General features: G+C 43.2%; 1 protein-coding gene across 4 annotated transcripts in view; it reads left to right on the top strand.

Annotated features, from left to right (window-relative positions):
• UHRF2 (ubiquitin like with PHD and ring finger domains 2) overlaps positions 1 to 20,813 on the top strand; it is a 192,521-nt gene that overhangs the window by 126,291 nt on the left and 45,417 nt on the right. For all 4 annotated transcript variants that reach the window (XM_019517605.1, XM_019517604.1, XM_019517606.1 and 1 more), the window contains one exon: positions 5,564 to 5,668. In XM_019517605.1, the coding sequence (XP_019373150.1) occupies positions 5,564 to 5,668 (105 nt within the window). The remainder of the gene's footprint in view (positions 1 to 5,563; positions 5,669 to 20,813) is intronic.

Below are 20,813 nucleotides of genomic sequence, written 5' to 3'. Positions count from 1 at the left end.
TCCTCCCCAGGTGCAGCACCTTGCACTTGTTTACTTAACTAATAGAACAGATAGAGAGCACTCCAAATGTTTCAACTTGGTTATGACATCCAGTAAATGCTTGCCTTTCTTTTAGTATTACCATTGTGCTTCAAGAATTTTCCATACCCGAATTTTGCCGGAAAATAGCTTGGAATTACATTGTAGAAGGAAGCAAAGTAGTTCTTGAATTAGCAGTGTCAACCTACTCCCCCACTTTAAAGCTTACCGTCAAGTAATATGTTTAGCACAGTTCTTTCCTATATTGTCAGAAAGTCACATTTACCTCCCAGCTGTTCTTTTTCAGAGAGGTTAAACTCAGGCTTCTGACATGGATGTTTCCCACAATGATTTCTAATTCTCACTGATAAAGAGTTCTAAGGAAGATTGGAGCTATAGTCCTGCCTCAGTGGTTGAATAAAGTTGCAGAAATAGATTTCAGCACCCAATCCTGGACCCTGGCATGTAAATAGGGGATAATTCTCAAGATAATTTGTAAGAGCACTGATGTTTAGAGCAGTCATTGTATCATCTTTAAGTATTGTGCAGCATGGTACGAGCTTGATAATCCCATTGAAGACCCAGGGCATTTGAAGGTTTTAGGACCATACAGACCAGCCCCAGAGTGGCTGGCAGGACTGTGTTATACACGGTGCCCACTCCTGATCCAGCGCCCCCCACTCCAGATCAGGGCTGGTCTGTGGGCCTGGTCCAACCTGCATACTACCCCCATGCCACACATCTGGCTCAGTGGGCCAGACGTGTTTGACATCCCTGATTTAGTACATCTACAAAATTTACAATTTCTGATACTTCTTGAGTGCCTATAAGCACTGACCAGTAGGTTTACTTTGTAGGTTTACTTGTTTCATGTACTGTCTTCCTTTTATTCCATCTTTCAAATTGCAACAAGAGTGTCAGGAAAATGCATGAACCATTGTTCTATAGTGAATGCAGCTACTCAGGTTTTTCCAATGGATAGAACATTGAGCATTGAATTCTTCCAAATATAATAAATCTGGTACAGAAGGATTTCTTGTTTTTCCTGATGTCCAGTTCATTAAATTTCTCAGTGAAAATTCAATGTACCACTCTCCTTATTGCTGGTCAGGCCTTAGGTAACTGGGTTCATTTTTGGGTATAGCATTGTACAAAGGACATCAAGAAACTGGAGAGTGACAAGGGATGTAAAAGCAAGGTATATGATGATACCGTGATGGTATATTTAGTTTGAAGAAAAGGAAGCTAGAGGGAGGGGTGTCAAGATAAGTTTACATATATATGAAAGGCTGTTGTAAAGAAGAATTGTTATTCTCCCATTAAACAGAGGGAGAACATATGGCAATGGCTTTAAACTTTAGAAAAGCAGTTTAAGGCCATGTACAGATGTTCAGCTTCTCCTGGGAGAGTTGCTGATCCCAAGGTAAAAACGAGAGCAATCAAGGTGAAATCACTCCTAGGAGAGCCTGTATACACTACCTTCTGAAAGAAGCCACAGCATAGTCCTCCAGTATTTCCAGGGTGCTTTGTTCCTTCCTCCCCCACCCTCAGGAGACTGTGCATCTCTGCTGCTCCAAAGTAGAACATGCTCCCTTCATAATGCTGTATTGTGCTGCAGGGAGAAACAACTTAATCGTGATCAGTCTGGGGCAGGCAGTCAGGGCTGACCTGTGCACTGCTGTCATCTGTTGCTAGGCTGACTTGGGAGTCTGTAGAGCATGCTGAGATATGTGCACAAAAGTCCCCTTAGTGCTCAGTAGGGGTGTGTGAAATGGGCCGTATTCGATTCGGATTTGGATTCAGCCCGAATTGGAGACAGTGGTTCGATCAGTTGATTTGGATCACTGTCCCTGATTCGATTTGGCTGAATCTGAAGATTATCAATTTGATCATAGACACAGCTTTAAATGTTTTTTCTACATACCTTGAGGTACCAGGTGCAGCTCATGAATGCTGTGATGGTGCGTGTATGGAGCATCCCACAGGAGTGCAGGGGGGTGGCCTGCATGCTTGGCAGTGAACCTGGAAGTGGATTGGAAGTACTCCTGGTCCACATCCGGGTCCGCCACCAAGTGTGCTGGCCCCCCCCCACACACACACACACTCAGCTCAGCGATTAGCCACAGGGGGACCCCAGGTGCCCCCCTAGACCCAGGAGGCACCAGTCGCCAAGCAGGGCAGGTGCAGGGGGGCCCCTCGTGTACTCCCCGGTGGACCAGAAGTGGATGGGAAGTGCTTCTTGTCCACTTCTGGGTCTGCTGCTGAGCGTGCTGGGGAGCCCCCTGCGCTCCTGTGGGACACTCCATCTGCCCCACCATCTCGGCATTCACGAGCTGCCTGGTACCTGTAGGTATGTAGAAAAAGCATTTAGAGCTGCGTCTATGTCTGAATCATTGACTCTTTCCGAATCGAATCGGAGGGTTCTGATTCGACTCAGAGAGATGAAAGGGTCTCCTGAGCCGATTCAGAGATTTGGCCACCCAGTTGGGCTGAATCTCTGCTGAATCGAATCAGGGACTGAAGCTTCACACAGCTCTACTGCGCAGCCTCAGCGCTGCAAACTCTTGGTTCTAGAAGAAATCTAAAGGAAAACTTTCTAATTGTAGGACCAGCAAGACAGTTTAAAAGTCTACTTAGGAGTATGGTAAGAACTGCCTTCACAGGAGGTGTTCAAGCAGAGGCTGGAAAGACATATCTGGGATGGTTTAGGAATAGTCAGTTTGGCATTTGAGATTTGACCGTGGGTTAGGTAGACTAGATGACCATTGAGGTCTCTTCCCATTCTATGGTAATATGATTCTAAACTTACTTTGAAAAAGTATAATTTCCATTACAGTATTTCCTTTTTTTGACAGACTATCAAAATTACATCATATTTGAAGAATATTTCTGTGAAGAGATCTAAAGTAAATTCTTCAAAATGCAGTTATTCTATGAAAAGTTGAGCTACAACCCTGGCATTGCAGAGTTCTGTGTGTATATATTTTTCATTGACTTCCAGTTCAGATATACTCTGCTTATAAATTTATAAAAAGTTATACAACATTTCTAACAGGCAGTGTTGTAGAGTCAAGTTCTACTCTCTTTGGTCTAGCCATTATCAAAAGTAGTAATAAAATAAGTAATTTATTTACATCTCTGTTAACAGTTTTGATGGCACACAAGCCAGAGTTGATTTCAGCAAAATCATCTAGTGCTGTTTATTAGAGGTAAAAGCAGTAAGACTATTTTTTTCAGTAAATTAAGTCCCTTCTCCACCCCATTTTAAAGCTGTATAACTATTTCATCTGTCCATGCCCTGTGTTCAGTAAGATGGTATCTGTATACCAGAGGCTCCCTGTTACTTTAAGAGAAAACCAGCAGTAGGAAGACCCCCAGTTGGGATCATCTGCCCATTAAGAGTAGTAGAAGAACAAGTTGCCTGGGTACTTTAGTCTGGGGGTGCTTACGGCAGAGCTTGCTGTTCTGCAGTAGTACAATAGGGCAGTGATTGCTTGGGATAGCAGAGGGCTTACTGCAGATGTAGGTGTCCTACAGCTGTAGTAGGGAGCAGGGCTACAGCTCTCGCCCAGTAGCTATAAGCTGCTGTAGATGTCAGTCCACCAGCCTAAAAGAGAACACCTGTGGTGGCTGGGGGAAAATCACATGACCCAGAAGGGCTGGGCTTAGGCAACATATAAACTCAGGGCTTGAGCCCAAGAGTCAGTCAGACTCTACAGGCTGCCAGGGAAAAAGCAACTCTATGATGACTGTGGCTGAGAGACTACTTGGGCCCCCTGCTGCCCTGCAGACTAAAAATAAGGAACTGAGAGCTTTCAGAAGAGCTAAATGTTGTTGTGCAGCTAGAGTGTTTCTAATTTTAGTTACAACCAGAGGACCCAGTAAGGGACTAGCAGGGAAGATTGGAGGTCGCAGTGATGCCTGAAGGGCACATGTTTGTGGTGAGTCCTGCCAGAGGTCAGGCTCAGTGTGTGAATAGGTATTGACCAGGAAGGGGTTGTTGGAACCTACATTGGAAAAGACCATTGCATGAAAAGGGTGAGAATCAGGATTAGGGGCCAGAGGTCTGAAGCTCAAGAGGGGCGGGGAAAGAGCCAGGGGCCTGCAGTCCTTGAGGGGTGAGGATATGGCCCGAGGGGGTGAAACCAGAGCCCTTGAGTGGGTGAAATCAGAGCCCTAGAGAGGCAAGACCAGGGCTTGCCCAGACTGATAAGGCCGAGACTGAAGTTGGAGCCCAGAAGCCAGGCCTGGCACAGTGGACCTAAGCAAGAAGAGTCCAGGAAAAAGGGTCGAGGTTGGAAAGGCCAAGGTCCCAACAAAGGACATAAAGGCCTAGAGCGGCCTGATATAGGACTTGGACTGAGTGCCTCCTGAAGTGACTAAGTGGTAACACCTGTAGGGGAGGCTGGAGACCACAAATAGCCATTTAAGGTGGTTAGTGTCCTGGAAGGTATAGACAAGCCAGGAGGGCCAGAATTAGCGCCTGAAAGCAGAACTGAGGCAGGTACGGTTCATAAGGAACCTGTAGACCAGAGGAAGATGAATGCTTACTCTGGGACCTGGGACAGCTTCTCCCTTAGTTCCAAATCAGATAATAACAGCAAGACATGGCAGGAGAGAATGAGAAAGGGGTGGGGAGTACCTAGCAAGCCAGAGTAAGGCAGGAGTCTTGAGGTCACCAGTGGCCATCACAGCTGTCCTTGGAACTTGATCCTGCTACAGTATCATTTTTACATAGACACTTCTTTAAATATAACTACACCTTGACATTGTTTCTTTCTCTTATTTTTAAGGAGAAAACTTTTAACTCTGGTCTACGTAACTTTTTTTCTTAAGTTCTTTTTTGACCAACTTGAGTGATCTCCGTTATAATACATGGGTTCCTGATAATGGATATATGAGAATTTGGGGGCTGCCCATTTCTTACTTCCTTTTCGTAGGCTCTAATGCAAACAACTCCTTAAGTTTCGTTTAAAGATGCTATTCATGTAAATCACACATGTAGACATATGCACAAACACGTCCTAAGATCATCACTGTTGTAAGAATTAGAACTGTCTTTGACTTGGGAAGAAGTCTCTAAAGTATCACTTGTGGAAATAAGTTGTTGTAACACAGAAATGTGATTCATTGTGAACACACATCTTGAGTAATCACATAAAATACAAAATGTTGCCTAATCAGATATTAGATGTGTTTTGCCCAGGTGCAGATTAACAGTCAGTTGTATGCCAGATGGCTTTAGGACTTTTGCTGTTAGTGAATTTTGTGAATTATCAAGGTACCTATCCACTTTCTAGTATTGCATACTTTCATTTTTTGGCATGTTCCCTTGGGTGAATTTTAGTCCCCTTTCTCTGGCTTTTCTTCCTTTAAAAACAAACAAAATCTTGTTTTCCCATGGTAGTTTTTGTACACCTAATTATGGAGACATTTTCTCTTAAAATCCCACTTCATTAAACAGGAATTTAATTATTATAGATGAGTATTGATGAATATTTACTTCAATAAGTTATTTTAAAAATTGTATCTCTTATTATCCAAGGTGAGTGAAGCAGGCGTTCACAGGCCTCATGTTGGTGGAATCCATGGACGCAGTAATGATGGAGCTTACTCCCTTGTGCTGGCTGGAGGATTTGAAGATGAAGTGGTATGTCTTTTTATCCAAACCACTCAAGATTTGTTGTAGGAACATGTAGCATTAAGTTCATGGTTGACCCAAAAGTTACTTGTTTATGAAAGTAATGTGAGGATGCAGAACAATCATTAATCCTTAATTGACTGGATATGAATATTTAAAATATCTTTTAGGCTGTATAATTAGCAATGAGAGAGGACAGCTTCATGCTTGCATGTAAATTACTTCAATTGCATCTGGATTTTGGCTTGTTCATAAAAGATAGTGTATGGAGAATGCATATAAAATCTGATGAGCCTGTAACAGTGGGCTTTGGAAATTATGCATTTTACATCCTGTCATGATCATCATTTTTATTGCTTTCAGGTTAAGTAAACTGACTATTGAACAGATAGATACCTTCATTCTTTTGCCCGAACCTTTGGCCATTATAACTATAAAGTTTCTAAAACCACCACAAATTTAATTTGATTACGGCCAGGGTAAAAGCATGGGGCCTGATCCTGTTAAGTGTTTAGGGTCCTTGACCTCTCATCGATTCAGTTGAGAGTCGAAGGTTCTCAGCGTCAACCAGGAAAATCTCTGTACTTTGTATCGCCATGCTGCAAAGAAGGACACCGGTAAATGGTCCACATTGGTGACCTATACTTATCACCATCTAACTAGAGTAATCAAGGCACTTTTAAAGCTGAAATGTAATATAGATCTTGTCTGTCCTTTCTTTTCGTGAACCTGACCAAGATTTGTATGCAAATAGACTACTGTTTTGTGTAATCAAAATAATGTTTACACAGGGTATTCCCTCTCCTGCAGCTCTGTTCTATCAGGCAGAATTGTGAGTCATGCTACAGGTGAACAATAAAGCAGTAAGCAACCTGTTTTTTAAAAACATAGGCAGCTGTTAATTGCAGGGAAAGAGACATTAGACAAGAAAATGAAGCAAACATCCTAAATAGCGTCAGAATATTATGTATTCTTTTCCAACAGCAGTTACCCAGCTGCTGCCGTTGCTGGAGTTTGCCTCCGAAGGCATCAATGTCTCTCTGTTGGAGAAGTCACATAAGGAGGTACTTTGTGTTGGAACATTACTACAGCCCTAGAGTCAACCCCAACCCAAGCCCCAGGGCACATGGCCATGGCACCCTAATGAGTCTGCTGTTCAACAGTTACAGCTGGGTAGCTGGGGCATGCTGCTGCTCCTGTTGTTTTTTGGTAGTGGCATTGATGCTATATTTATTAATCGTGCTGCCTCCTATTCTTGTATTTTTAATAGAGAATAAACATTTGGAGCCTTTGTATGCCCCCTCTCAATCACCAAACTAATGGTGTGGCTAGGTCAGAGGTGGGCAATTGTTTCAGCTGGAGGACACTTAATGAGTTTTGGGGACCTGTTGAAGGCCACATCCATCTCTCCCCCTTTTTCTCTCTTTCTCTGTCTACCTTTTTTTTCTTTTCTCTCCTCTGTCTCCTCTGCTCTCCTCTCTTCTCTGTCTCTCCCTGTCCCCCTTCTCCTCCTGTTCCCCCTCCTTCCAGAACCTGCCAGAGCTGTAGTTCACCGCAGCAGGTGGGCATCATCATGAGCTGTGGATGCTGATGGTAGGTTCAGGAGCCTGGATGCAGAACCTGCCTGCAGCATGCATAGCTGCCGCCACTGACTTGTGGGCACAGTGAAAGCTCCCACGCAGAGCCCTGACCTGGAACCTTCCAGCAGCATCAGCAGTGGACCCAGGAAGGAGCTGCTGCAAGCTGGGCAGGCAACAGCATCAGTTGTGGGCACAGCCAGCAAGTTCCAGAGCCCTGATGCAGAACCTGCCAGTGGTGTCACAGCTGCTGCTGCTGCCTGCCCAGTGCAGTAGAAGCCCTGCCTAGGTCCACAGCTGATGCCTGATGCTGCTGGGCAGAAGCAGTGCCACCCACCCAGTACCCCATGGTGGCTGAAGCTGCTGGCCACCCACAAGCCATATCCAATTGCTTGGTGGCTGTCCATCTGTTGGACGTATTGAATCTGTTGTTGGGCCAGATCTGGCCCCCAAGCTGTATTTTGCTTACCCCTGAGCTAGGTACTACTTCACGTGCTCCAATAAAATCCCAGTCTTGGGTGCTTTATACGTAGGAAGGGTAGAGAGGTAGAGGGGTGAAAGATAAATATTGCATTTGCTGCTCTCCAATGTTTGTGTGCCTTTAAGGTTTTGTGCCTTTAGGCTTAATTCTTGCAGCTCTTTAATGAACAAACCGCCTTGGGAATAGTGCTAGTTTCTCTTTGTTCCCTTTTCCCTATCACAAACCCTGTTTTTATGGATTTCCAGATAACTTGTATATTTCTATTTTATTGGAGGCTGTTGAGGTAGAAATACCTCAAGGAGCGAAAGAAAATCAAACTGCTGTTCAGTGGTTTGCTACCTACCATCATCCCTTTCAGCCAACAAACCATTTTATTAAAAATTGAAATAGAAGTTTGCAGTCCTGTGCCATCTATTTCATTGAACATGAGCAAGAAAAGACACATAATCTTAAAGGAGTCTTAATTATGAAAGTTTAGGTACTTACTTGCATGTATTTGCAGGATTGATTAATGAATGAATGTGAGCCTGAACAACAAGATTCAGCTTGCCAAAATGTATTACAGGAGGCAGTTGACTCTTTGATCGTCAGGTCTTACCTACTTTTAAGATGCGTATGTAAAAAAAATGCCCCATCTAGCAAACGCACATATAAGAGAGTAACTTGGCTTGTATAATCTCACTGAGTTCTCAATGAATAAAGTTAATTGGATCAATACAGCATCATGCTCTAAATTTAGAAAAAATTGCCTTAGTTGACAAGAGGAGGAGGAAACTTCACTTTTGAGGGTAGAAGCATCTAAATTGCTCACGCATTAATTATGCCATTTATGCTTCTGGACTGACCTGTAATTTTCTGAAGAGTAATGTTGATTGTGGTCATTAACTCTTTGCTTCCCTTTGTACGGTATTTTTAGGGTATCAAAGAATATGCCTCCAACTCTGTCTCCATTCCTTAATTACCATGGTGGTTTGGTTGGCATAGTGTGTCTGTGTAGCATGGGTTCATTGGAGATGGTTTACTGTTTTTCACAGATGTGACTGCAGGAACACAGGAGGTACTAGCCAGGAAAGGATGGTACTGTAGTTACCAACCATGGCAAAACAGAGAGAGGCAATAGCTAGTATATGTGTGAGCAGGAAGGATATCTTAGTGGTCATCTCAGTGATGATTTAAAGTAGCAAAGATACCATTCCAGGATTTGGTTGACTCATTTCATTTGGATATTGATTTATGGGTGATGAGCAGAGGTGATGGATTTATGAGTGATGAACTGTATCTTAGGAGGCAAAAAAGCTCATACCAGAAGTGGGGGAGCCATTCTGAACCTTGGTCAGAAATAAGTCTGGCTGGCAAACCATGAAGTTTAAATGTGTAGTTTAGTAAGAATGTGTTCCTTCAGCTGAGAGAGGTATAGTAACTTTGCCTGTGCTGATGAGAATGATTGATAGCTCCAAAATAAGGTCCGTAAAACTCACTTAGTTCTGTAAAGGCCAGGGTTAGATTTGTAAGGTCAGGAAGGGTCCAAACAGTTTGACATATTACAGCATGGCATGCGTGTCTTGACTTGGACAGATAGATCATGCATATGTGGCCGCTAGTAATTGTGAGAAATAAGCAGGTATTTTAAAATGACCGGAATAGACAGCTAGATGGGAGCTGTGAGAATTGTAGTATTTCTAAACAAACTTTGCCTCCAGAGGCATAGACCCATCCCATATGGTAAGTTAACACCTCCTTCTAGATCTGAAGCTCAAGGTTTGGCTGGTTGTCAGCAGTGATCAGGATAGAGATGTTCTGGGTCATGACTGGATCTTGGGGAAAGAAATGAGCAGCAACAGATCACTTGCACTATCCTGTCGGCATATCTGGAGTCTCCTAGGACCACTGACTAAATTTCAAGACCTGGCCCCAAATATTTGTTCTTGTAGAAGAGTGCATCAGCTTTCCTGTTTCTAGCATCTGGCCAGCATATCAGTTTAAAATTTAACCTTGGAAAAAGAGAACATCAGATTTGTCACTGGTTAAGGCTATAAGCAATATGAAGATCTTCCAGATTTTTGGTCTATACATACTGTAACCTGATGCCTTCCAGGTGGTGGCACCATTCTTTGAATATAGTTTTGATGGCCTGAAGCTCCTTATCCCAGATGTCATTTCACTCAGCTCGTGTCAGAACGTGCAGGAATAGACTTGATTTTCAGTGCCTCACTGCTGAGAGAGAGACTCCCGCTCCCCACCAAATGCTTTGACAAAAAGGGATTTGGTGGGATCTGGGTGCATCAGGTTGGGCGCACCAATATATATGATTATTTCAATTCGTTGAAAGCAGATTGTGCCTCTACCAAGCAAAGAAGATAGGTGGTTTACCAGAGGGTTTCCCCTTCAGTGAAAATATTTGTTTGGGGAAATCCCTGATGGAGCATCATTAGAAATGAGTTAACTCAATAAAATATTGGACCTTTTTTGCGTTCCCCGTGCTGCCCAGCCTGTGATACCATATCTTTGTGCTAACCCCCTTAAGGGGTGAACACATCCTAGAATTTTGGTTGACTGCTCCAGTTTTGCATGCAGAACAGCCTCCATTCATTGTATGTCCTGGTTGTTGGTAGTGTGGTTGTCAGAAAATTAATATTGAACTAGCCTAGGTTGTCGATGCAAGATTGCCAAAGTGTTAGAAAGACAAAACGGTGTCAGCAAACATTTAAAGTGGCTGTATTGGGTTCAGAACACCTTCTTGTAGCTGTCCTTAGTTTTTTTACATGCCAGGTTGTAGGTGCTGCAGTATTTCTACTTGGTGAATATTCTGGCAGAACACATTGTCTCTAGCAGAGCAGTCAGTTGATTAATTCTTGCTGAATTTTTTTCACCTTAATTTTAAGAATTCATAGTGCATTTAAAGATGTAATGAACAGGTTTTTTTCTTGACAAAAAGATTGGAGCGTTGGCTAGGGAGGTGGATCATTGAATAAAGGTTTTGTCTATATTTTATTGAGGTGTTCAAAGAGGTTTTTGGTTTCAGATAAAGGATAGACCTGATGAAACAGGATCTTTGACCCTGGTGGTTGGTTAGACAATTGTAGAGTTGATTGAAAGGTAGGGTGTCAAAAATGGTGGTGGAGGAGGGGGGATTGGCAGCATAGAGGCTTGAACATTAGAGACTTAAAGTGAGAAAACCAAACTAGATTTGGTAAGCTTAACATTGTAGTGGCTGCGACGAAGAGTTTGTCAGATGACTTAGACATTGGTACAGGACTGAGGGTATTGAGGCACAATCATGGGCAATGTCATGGTGAACGTGTTCTCCCATGTCGTCCTCAAAGTGTGCAAGTCCTTTAGGCATAGCTGTCAGACACCCATCATAATCGGAAAATGATAAGATCTTTTTTTTGTTGAACTGAATAGTTTCATGGTGGCTTTAGATCTTGGATTCAAGACAATAGTTTCAGGACCTAAAGAGGCTAGAATGACCATTCGTGACTTCCATGGTAACTGACACAGGTTTGGGCTGCACTGAAATCCAAGGGACTTTTGTGAAACTAAGGTCTAAGAAGCTGTTTGGAGGCTCCTGAACCAACCTATGCATGTAATTGAATTTACAGTCCAGGATAATGAGGACAGAATAGGACCTGGCAGCATGGTTGACACAGGGCAGTTGCAAGCAACCTACAGATTAGTAGTGTTTGTGGGAAATTGTAAATCTTGGATTGGTTAGCAAATCCAGTCTGAAATTTTCTGCTGGGATTGGATGTTGAGATTTCCTGGATGAGGTTTTGGATTTAGTTTTCAGTGACATTGACAAGGTGATTGGGTTCACCACATTACAAGCACAGATTATTCCCAGCATTGAAAGTTCTTCGCTTCATCAGTGAAGTGACATCTTTTGGTATCAATCTGCATTGGCCCAAGCAGGTATATAGGTTGAGGTTGTTGTCCCATTAAAACATAAGGGGTTACATGGTTCTTTTTCTGACAAGGCAGTTTGATTTTGATAGAAAAGTTGATGAACCCACTTATGGAAATTGTTGGCTTGACCTCTGCTGATTTTACAATGTCATTAAGCACCTGATGAAAGGCAACCAGGTTGGGTGAACTTGTTCCAGTTTGTATCTGCAACCAAACAGCAGAAATATGAACAGCCAGTTTCCAGGAAAATATACATATCATAAAACATGATGGATGAGGTCTGGACAGTTATCAAAGATCTCTGCTTAACAAGGGCAGTACCGAATTTTGTACTTCTCTAATCAGCAAGATTGATGGTGTTCAACCTTCTGGCCCTGCAGGTTGGTTCAGTAGTTCGGATTCATGGGTCCAAGTCAGTGTGAAGTTGGTTTGCAGTTGTGATCTGGCGTGCTGGATTGGCCCCACACACTGCATCTGGCTGTGGACCAACCATGCACATTGGACATCCATGGGCTGGATCAAATAGCTGCATGGGCCAGCTTTAGCCCATCACCAATCCTTGTTCTAATAGGTAGTATCTACAGCATATGTGATATGGTTGGTGTCCTCAGCACCATTGCCACACTCAAGTCATCACTTTCCATTTGATACAGGCCACTAACATGATTGTGTATCCTCAAGTCTCTTTTATGCCTTTTTGACTGTCAGGGGTTTGTTTACTTAGACATACCAAAATGTATTCAAATAATCCAAATATAGCATCTATTGGATGCCTGTATAACATTTTCATAGTTTGCCAAGCTGTCCTGTGAATCTGTGCATGTACCTGAAGCAAAAACTGCCTCATCTTTGAGACTGAAATTGCTGTCACTTCTGAATAAAAGCAGCTGAGTGTATAGTAGAGGCCATTTCCCCTTTAATACCCTTGGAATCTTGTGCAAGGACAGGGGATGGAGGGGCAGGGCAACTGCCACAGGATTTAGCTGCTCCCTCCACTCCCCAGTCTTCTATGCTTGTCTGTGCTGTGTTCCATTGTGCCATGTGCAAAGATGCTCCCTACTTCCATCCCTCCCACCCCCCAGTAACATATATTTTCATGCAGGGCGCCCTCCCTCAGCCCCATGCACTGCACTTCCCTGTGCTGCATGCAGATGATGCCCCCAGGGCTGAGGGCTGCACTGCATTGTCCCACGTGGGACATGGAGCTGGACACAAATGCTGGAGAAGAGAATGGGAGCTTGGAGACTGGCTGCTACTTCAGCCTGAGCGGTAGGAGAGGTGGTGGCCAAGTAGGAGAGCCTGCGGGCCACCAGTTGGGCAGCCCTGCTTTAGCTCAGTACCAGAAGGAACCAATCTCCCAAGGAGAGGAATATTCAGAGGGCAGGAGTGTTTGCAGATGAGGGGAGTGTGCTTGTGTGTGATGCTTTTTATTTAAAGGGGAAATCCATTTGAGGGCCCAGGTGTTTAGTTGTATGCTTTTTGTAGAAGGCATCTAATCATCCTTAGTCTGTCTTCAGGGCTGCTATTCTGTTTCATCCTTCTGGACATCTTGTCTGCTTTAACAACAGTTTTTTTCCCTGGGGTCTCTTATTGTCATTAGACTCTTGTAATTTATCCTCTGCAGGTTTTTATTCTTCCTATTCCTTTGGTTATTATATTAGCACCTCTTTTGGTGGATCCTCCTTCTCTTTTCTGCACTGCAGCAGGCATACTATCTCAGGGCGTGATTCACAAACCATCTCTGCACTGATTACTGAAATCTATATTTCCACTTCTGATTTGTCTGCATTCATCTTTTCCTGAATCTAAGCTTTGGATGTCTGATTGCTGGTTAAAATTATCTGATTAAATTTAACATTACAAAAATTGGATTTTTCTCTTCTTTATGCTACTTCCTTTTACTATCACTATCAACAATACAAATATTGTCCTTTTTTCCTCAAGCTTATTATTCTTCCTCTCTCCTTTTCTCTATATGTTAAGGACACAGCTGAATCCTGTCATCATGTGTTCTGCAACATCTTTAGGGTGCATATTTTTCTTTCTGTCCTAATAGCCTCTAAAACTCTCAGCTCTCATAAGATGTCATTTCCTTTCCTAACTTGACTGCTACAACTTCTTTTTCAGCTTCCTGAAACCCCCCATTACCTTTTGCCTGACTGTACAAAATTCTTACATTTAACATAATCTATTTTGTCTTTTATTTTGGTCAGGTTGTGCCCTCACCCCCCTCACATTTAAATCTTTTCTCTGGCTCTTTTTCCTTTGCAACCACATCAGATGCAACCACATCAAATGCAACCACATCAAATTCAAGATTCTTTTTAAACTTTAGAGCCTGTCCTAACTCCATCAGCCCTTTTCATCCACCCATGTTTTGGGTCACTTTCTATCCTCTGTTCCACCAGTGAAGCCAGCCTTATCTGCCCAGCCAATATTTTCTTCTGTGCTGCTTTTGTATATGGGATGCTGTTTCTGATGTCAGTTGAGAAGACTCCTACCCTCTGTACAACCGAGTGCCTCACAATAACATTGGAATCTAGCTGACAGAAGGACAAAGCAAACAGTTAAAAAAAATCAGGATTATTGACAATTAGTCAAGTATCACCTTGATTACTGTAATTTGGTGTTGCATACTTTAACCCTAAATATTTTCTGTCTGTCTTTAAATTTAGAGCTCTGTAGGTTTGGGATATTGCCTTTGCTGTTTACAGAATGTACATTCTGCCTGCTGTCAGAAAAAAAATCTCAAGGGAAGAGAGTTAGTCGTGCTCTGTAAAAAAAAAAAACAAAAAAAAACAAAAAAAAAACCCCACTGCCCTGTATCATCAGCCTTTCAGCTTGTTTTTCATTAATTTCAAATAGTAGCTATGTTTACCTATTCAGTAGATAGGACTAGCGTGGTCTTACATTAACTAGTAATTAGTTTTTGCTAACAAATTTTTTATGTGGAGTACAAAGTCTTCCCTCATCAGTAAATAAGGGATGCCAGTGGGCTGTAGCAAATACCAAGTAATAACTGAATTATCCAAAGTTTCTGCCCCAGAGCTTCCTGTTATAAAGTTTACTCATCTTCTTACCAAAGCTATTGAAAAGGAGATGTTAAAAGGCTGATGAAAGTACAAGTGACACACATACATTTCTGTTAAACCTTTTTAAAAATTAAATCATACAAGTGAGCACTTCTGAAATTTAGAAAAGTTAGATATACGTTCTGACCTTGAGCTTTCTGAGGGAGAGACATGTCATAATCCAAATTCTTGTATTGCTTGGATTTGTACACAAATTGATTCTATTTTAGGGATATGACTACTCTTAGTATAAACAGTTTATGTTCAGAGGAATATGAAAACTTTCAGTAATGGAACACAGACAACCTATAGTTGTCTATTTCTTTGATTTTTAGGAAATGTTTTCAGAAACTAGATCCACCTTCTCACCAGTCCACTGTCATTGAGGTTTAGTATCTTAAAACCTGTTTATTAGGTTAACATGTTAACATGTTATATCTTGGGCTGGGGACAGACATTACACACAAACTGGTTTAGGTGATCAGAAACTGGTTTAAACCTGTAACAGAACAGATGTTCAGTGCACATAAACCAGTTTGAAAATAGCTGAAACTGGTTTGAGATAAACCTGATTGAATGTAGTATCAGACTTAACTGATTTGTGTCAAACTGGTTTATGCAATGTCTGTTCCAGACCCCTTGCTGGTTTAAGTTAAATCAGACACCCCCAGCATGCTCTCTGGGCTGGGCAGAGCTCTCTGCTCCAGAGCTGGCCCCTCCCCTCTGCTATTGGCTGGAGCTTGGCACAGACTGCAGGCATCTGCCTGGCTTCCCCCTCACCATTCCCTGCTAAGCATTAGCTAGCAGACCACATGCTGACTATAGTCTGTGCTGTGGCAGATGGGTCAAAGGCAGAATCAACAGGTAGGTGGTAATGTCCTGCTGTTGTTTTCTTAATAAGGTGATAAACACTTAGGGGTGATAAACACTGTTATCAGCTCCCTTCTGGGCTGGTCAGAAGGGGGGAACCCCTCCCTCCCCCTTCCTAATCAAAACATCCTGTCAGGGCCTCAGCTCAGCATTGTGCAAGGGAAGGAAGGGCTGCTGTAACAGTCCCTAGCTTCTAGCCTGAGCCACTGCAGGCGCATGCCTGCATTTCTGGGATGTCTGTCTGGTTACCACACTGATTTAGCCTAGCTAGGTTAGACTAACGTGCAAAGACTGAATCAATTCAGGCTCAGGATTTTTGAATGTCTGTCCCTAGCATTGAAGTAAAGCTGGAGAAGTCTGGATTTGTTTGTAAAATGGTTAGTCAGATTTTGTTTTAATGGAGCATGCCATCTTTTGGGTACAATATAATGAAAATTCAGCGAAATTGGATCATATTCACACTTTGCTTTGGTATACTGCAGGATTTTCTTTGTTTTATAGATGAAGTCAACTTGTCTCTTCCTCATAACTTTAGTTTTGGTGCCTTGGCACCTGCAGTAGCTAATTGCAGAAAGATGTTTTAACAAAAATCAATCACCTTATTAAGCAAAAAGCTTTAAATGTAAATAGAAGTACAAGTTGGCCTTTAAAGATATTGCAGTCCCATATTCCAAGTCACTAAGTTCAAAACACGTTGTCATCCTTCAAAAGATATTTTATTTTATTCCTCTTTGTTGTGCCGTGTAGAAATCTTAGGCTCGTTTCTCTACCTTCTTCCTTGTGTAAAACTTAATTGATCCAGCTCTTATTATTGCATCTTTGAGAATGGACAAATGTACCTTTGGAGCAGTTTCATTGAAAGAGGAGGGGAGACGCTTGCTCTGAACTGTGCAGCAGCTCTTAGGTTCTGACAGTTACACATAAGCAGGGAACTATACAAATATAGTAAAACCGTTTCAGTGTCATCCAGGGTTAGATCGGCTCTGAACTATTGTTGGAAAATGTATTACCCTGGTAATCCAAAATATTTTAAAATTAATTATACTAAACTTCTGCTTATTCATCTGCTTTTAAATCTAGTTCTAGACCTACATTTAGGAGAAATATGAGAAGGCTATAGAAAAGAAAAATTGGATGGGGTGAGAAGAGACCTAATTCCCAACTCTTCTGCGATCCAGATGTTAATGATTCAAAATTATGTGCGTAACAGGACCAAGATTGTTAAATCAAATCTCATTATTTTATTCTCATGACTCACTATTGGTGAATCATGACATTATATTAAAAGATTGGAAGGGAACATGTCTGGTTCTCAACACATTATATGAAGGGTTGAGTACCCTTCAATCAGCTCATTATGACTTGTATGGACTTATATCTCATAGGAGTTTCTCTCAGCATCTCATAAGATTGTCTGTATTGAGATAATACACAGTTTTTAAAGGACATAGATGAATTGAATCTAACATGTTCTATATCTATTAAACAGGACAGTTAATGCGGTAATTTTAAGGAGGAGGTATGAAGACAGAGAGAAAAGGCTTACGGAAGAAAAAGAAAAGCAGTTTCAATCTTTAGAAAATATTGGAGCAATAGGAAAGTAGGAAATTGGAAAAAATAGACAATGAAGTAAAGGAAAAGGTTGGATTTATTGTAATGAGGAAATCAGATAATCTTAATTTAAAATATTTGTTTTAAAAAACAAAAAACCCTCTTAGCTTCCTGCCTACAGATTTATAATTCAGAGCCCCTAACAAACTTCTTTTAACGTCTGTCACCTTTGGGACTTTTTCTTCACCTGTTAAATCCAGCATACACAGCACTATCAGTCTCTTGAGCTTTGTCCTTTTTATCCTTTTAGTTCTTACTTCCTGCATACAGGTTGTTACTGTAACATTACAAAAGGTTTGTAGAAAGATCCTACGTTGTTATATTCCTGCTGTGCAACTTCCAAACTTCCTTTTACATACAGCATAATATTAGCCTCTGTTCAGATCTCTTTTAAAAATTTACATTTCATTGAATTATTTCAGTGGCTATTCCCTGCCCCATGTTCCATAGAGAGAATTCTCTTAAAGTTTCTGTACTTTTCATTACTCAAACCAGGTATTTGAAATTTACATTTGATCTGACTGTGTGCTGTTGGTTCTACTGTGGAGTAAGTATGCATGCTATACCATTATTTATGGGTAACCAGCTCCTGACAGCACTGTAACAGTGCTATTTGCCTTAACTTATGCCAGATTTTCCTTAATCATATGCAAGAATGAGGTTCTTCATGGTGCATAACTACTCATCTTCTGTGTACATAAACTAATCTTACAGTTTGCCTATATAGGAAAATTAAATGGAATAGTAAATGTGGAATAACAGTTCCAGAGTAGTTCCCTTAGTGGATATTTACTTCAGATTTCCCCAAGGCAGGGATTATTCTTTAAACTCACAACCCATTTGAATTTTTTTTTAATTTCCAGTGTAAGCCAGTGCTTAGGTTCTAACAATAATAAGAATGAAAAACTCTACTGTTTTCATTACTTGAGTCGCATATCAAAATCCCATGCCAGGTTATCCTAGTGGTTCCATCTAGTCTGGTATATCCATACAGTGGAATACCCAATGGATAAGCAAATTATAGCCTGCCCATACCAAAAAGTTTTCCTTTTCACCTGTCTGCTAGTAGTCAGTTTATATCCTAAGACTTTATATTTTTCATCCTACCTAATATTTATTTGTGTAAATCCTAAATTGTAGGGCTGTCTTTTGACAAGGGTCTCTGTAGCAAGTGTTGGGTCCCAGGGGTGGCTATGATGCCACCTGGTGACCATGCAGCTGTACATCGGCTTTAAGGTACCCTCCCTCTTCCCTTGTCTGCAACACCTCTGTTGGAATTATTAGAATGTAAAAAGGTACGCCGCCCAAGGGTCCCAGAGCAAACCCTAGTCTGTTTGACCTCCAGCAGATAGATCCCTCTCACATCCTGCTGATCCTAGTCCTGCACTCAGTCTGGTGGACCCTCCTGGCCTGTCTGTGTCTCCAGGGTAACTGTTGCCTTATGGGCTCTTTGTGGCCTCTGACTTCCCCTGTAGCCGTGCCCAAGCCTCACAGATGTTGCCATTCAATCACTCTCCCTTGTTGGGGCTTTGGCCTTCACAGCCTCTGCCTCTTTCCTCTCCTTTAGCCCATGCCTATGTGCTGGACCTGGCTTCTGAGTTTCAGCCTTTGTCTCGCCTGCTTTGGCTCTGGGCCCTTGGAACTGGGTCCCCGGGCCCTGTTTCTGTCCTACTTGGGCCCTGGTAGGACTTTTCCATCCCTGATAGTCCCAGCCCAGTCTGTCAGGAAACTGTAACAAAGCAGTAAGCCCTCTGAATAAAATACAAATTCCATACTGGGTCTAAAGATAAAACATCAGTTCCCTGGCTATACCACAAACTCTACCCTACCCTGAGTCTTATTCCCCTGCAAGCCTTAATTTTCCCAGGGTAGCCCAGGTGTCAGCCAGAAACTCTTCTGCAGTCCTCCTGCCTGGGAGCTCTTTCCCCTTCAGCCTGCAGGGTTAGGCTGCCTGCCGTAGCTCAGGCCCCAGGTTTATATGCTCTCTAACCCCTGCCCCTTCTGGTCAAGTTACTTCCCCAGTCACCCACAGGAGTTCTCATTCTGGGCTTGATGAGCAGCCAGCCTGCCTTTCCTTTCTGCTACAGTTTCTCCCTTAAAGTAATAGGAGCCCTAAGCTCCCTGTTAAAGCTAATTATCAAGTATCAAATGAAACTAAAACCCAGTATATTTTAAAAGGGATCCCTTTACTTTTTTAAGAGGAAAGATTCATAATTGGGGCAAGAAGGGACCTGGAGGGAGAGATTACATACACTTCACAATTTGTGTAAACTAAACTCTGCATACACCAGGAGCCCATCGATGAGCTAGGTCCCTGTGTGCCACTCTCCAATCTCTCTCTGCTTCAGGGTCTCCCTGCAACTGTTCTCACCACATTTCAAAAAGCTCTTTGTTATCCCTCTTTTCATATATCATATTCCTTATTCCAGTTCCCACCCAGATACTGGAGGCTCTGTGCTCTCTATCTTGTTGTATCCCACTTTGCTCTATATCAAAACCCCTATGTACCCTGCATACCAGGTATGGCCAGCCTGTGGAATGGGTGCCACAAATGGCACAGGCAACCTCTCTATGTGGCAGACTGGGGAGGGGACAGACAGCACAAAGGAAGATAAGGCAAGGAGCAGAAAGTAGTGCATCAAAACAGGCAAGAATGGCAGGGCAGAAAACAGAAAGCAGAGCAACAGCTCAGTCAGGGAGCCCAGGGCAAGAAGCAGAAAGTTGAGCAGTAGATTAGGTAAGGGAAAAGTATCAAAGTACCACTTTGGTAGAGGTGCACTGATGCATCAGTCCAATATCGGATTGGTACCAGTATAAAGAAAATTGTCTGTATTGGAAATCAGCCTGAAGTGGCTGATAATTTGGCTGATAAATGTCACAGCGCAGCATGCAGGCAGTGAAGTGCAAAGCACAGCTGTGTGCAGCTGGTAAGTCTGTTGTGGAAGGGGAGGAGGGGAAGGAAGGGCTGTGGGGGAGGCAGATCAGCGCTCCCACACTGAGGGAAGGAGGGGGCAGGGGCAGGCGCTGCCCAGCCGAGGCAGGGCAGACATGGGATGGACCCACAGCTTATCCAGGACAGGGTGGCTCCTGCTGCTGCATGCATCCTGGGGGGGCACGTGTGCCCTCAGATCTGCACGGGGTGGGCAGGTTACAGCTCCAGGCTGGGGCCAGGGCTGCTCTGGGCTCTTCTTGGCGGGGGCTGGGCAGGTGGCAGTGGTACTGAGAGGGGGCTATAGAGGGGGTTGTAGCCACCCCAAATTTTGCCGTAGCCGTGCTCCCAGTGCCACCACCATCCACCCAGCACTGCCCTGGCTCTTCACGACACATGGGGGGAGGCAGGGTTTGAGTTGGGGCTGCACTGGGTGGGCAGTGGCAGCACTGGAAGTGAGGCTACGGTAAAATTTGGGGTGGCTGTAACCCTCTCCGTAGCTTCCCTCCCAACGCCATCGCCACCACCCTCTCTGAGCCCAGCCCCCAGTGAGAAGAGGCCAGTGCAGCCCTGGATCCTTCCCACAGCTGCAGCCTGTCAGCACCGGCCTACACAGATCCAGGGACACCTCCCCTCCATGTCCCCCCAGGGGGCATGCAGTGGCGGAAGCTGCCCCTCCCCCCCCCCCCCCCCCCCCCCCCCCCCGCCC

Source organism: Gavialis gangeticus, unplaced genomic scaffold (assembly GCF_001723915.1).
Source record: "Gavialis gangeticus isolate Ggan-Ray unplaced genomic scaffold, GavGan_comp1, whole genome shotgun sequence".
Taxonomy (NCBI): domain Eukaryota; kingdom Metazoa; phylum Chordata; order Crocodylia; family Gavialidae; genus Gavialis; species Gavialis gangeticus.
The sequence above is the reverse complement of the archived record's forward strand: the minus strand, read 5'-3'. Positions and strand labels throughout refer to the sequence as shown.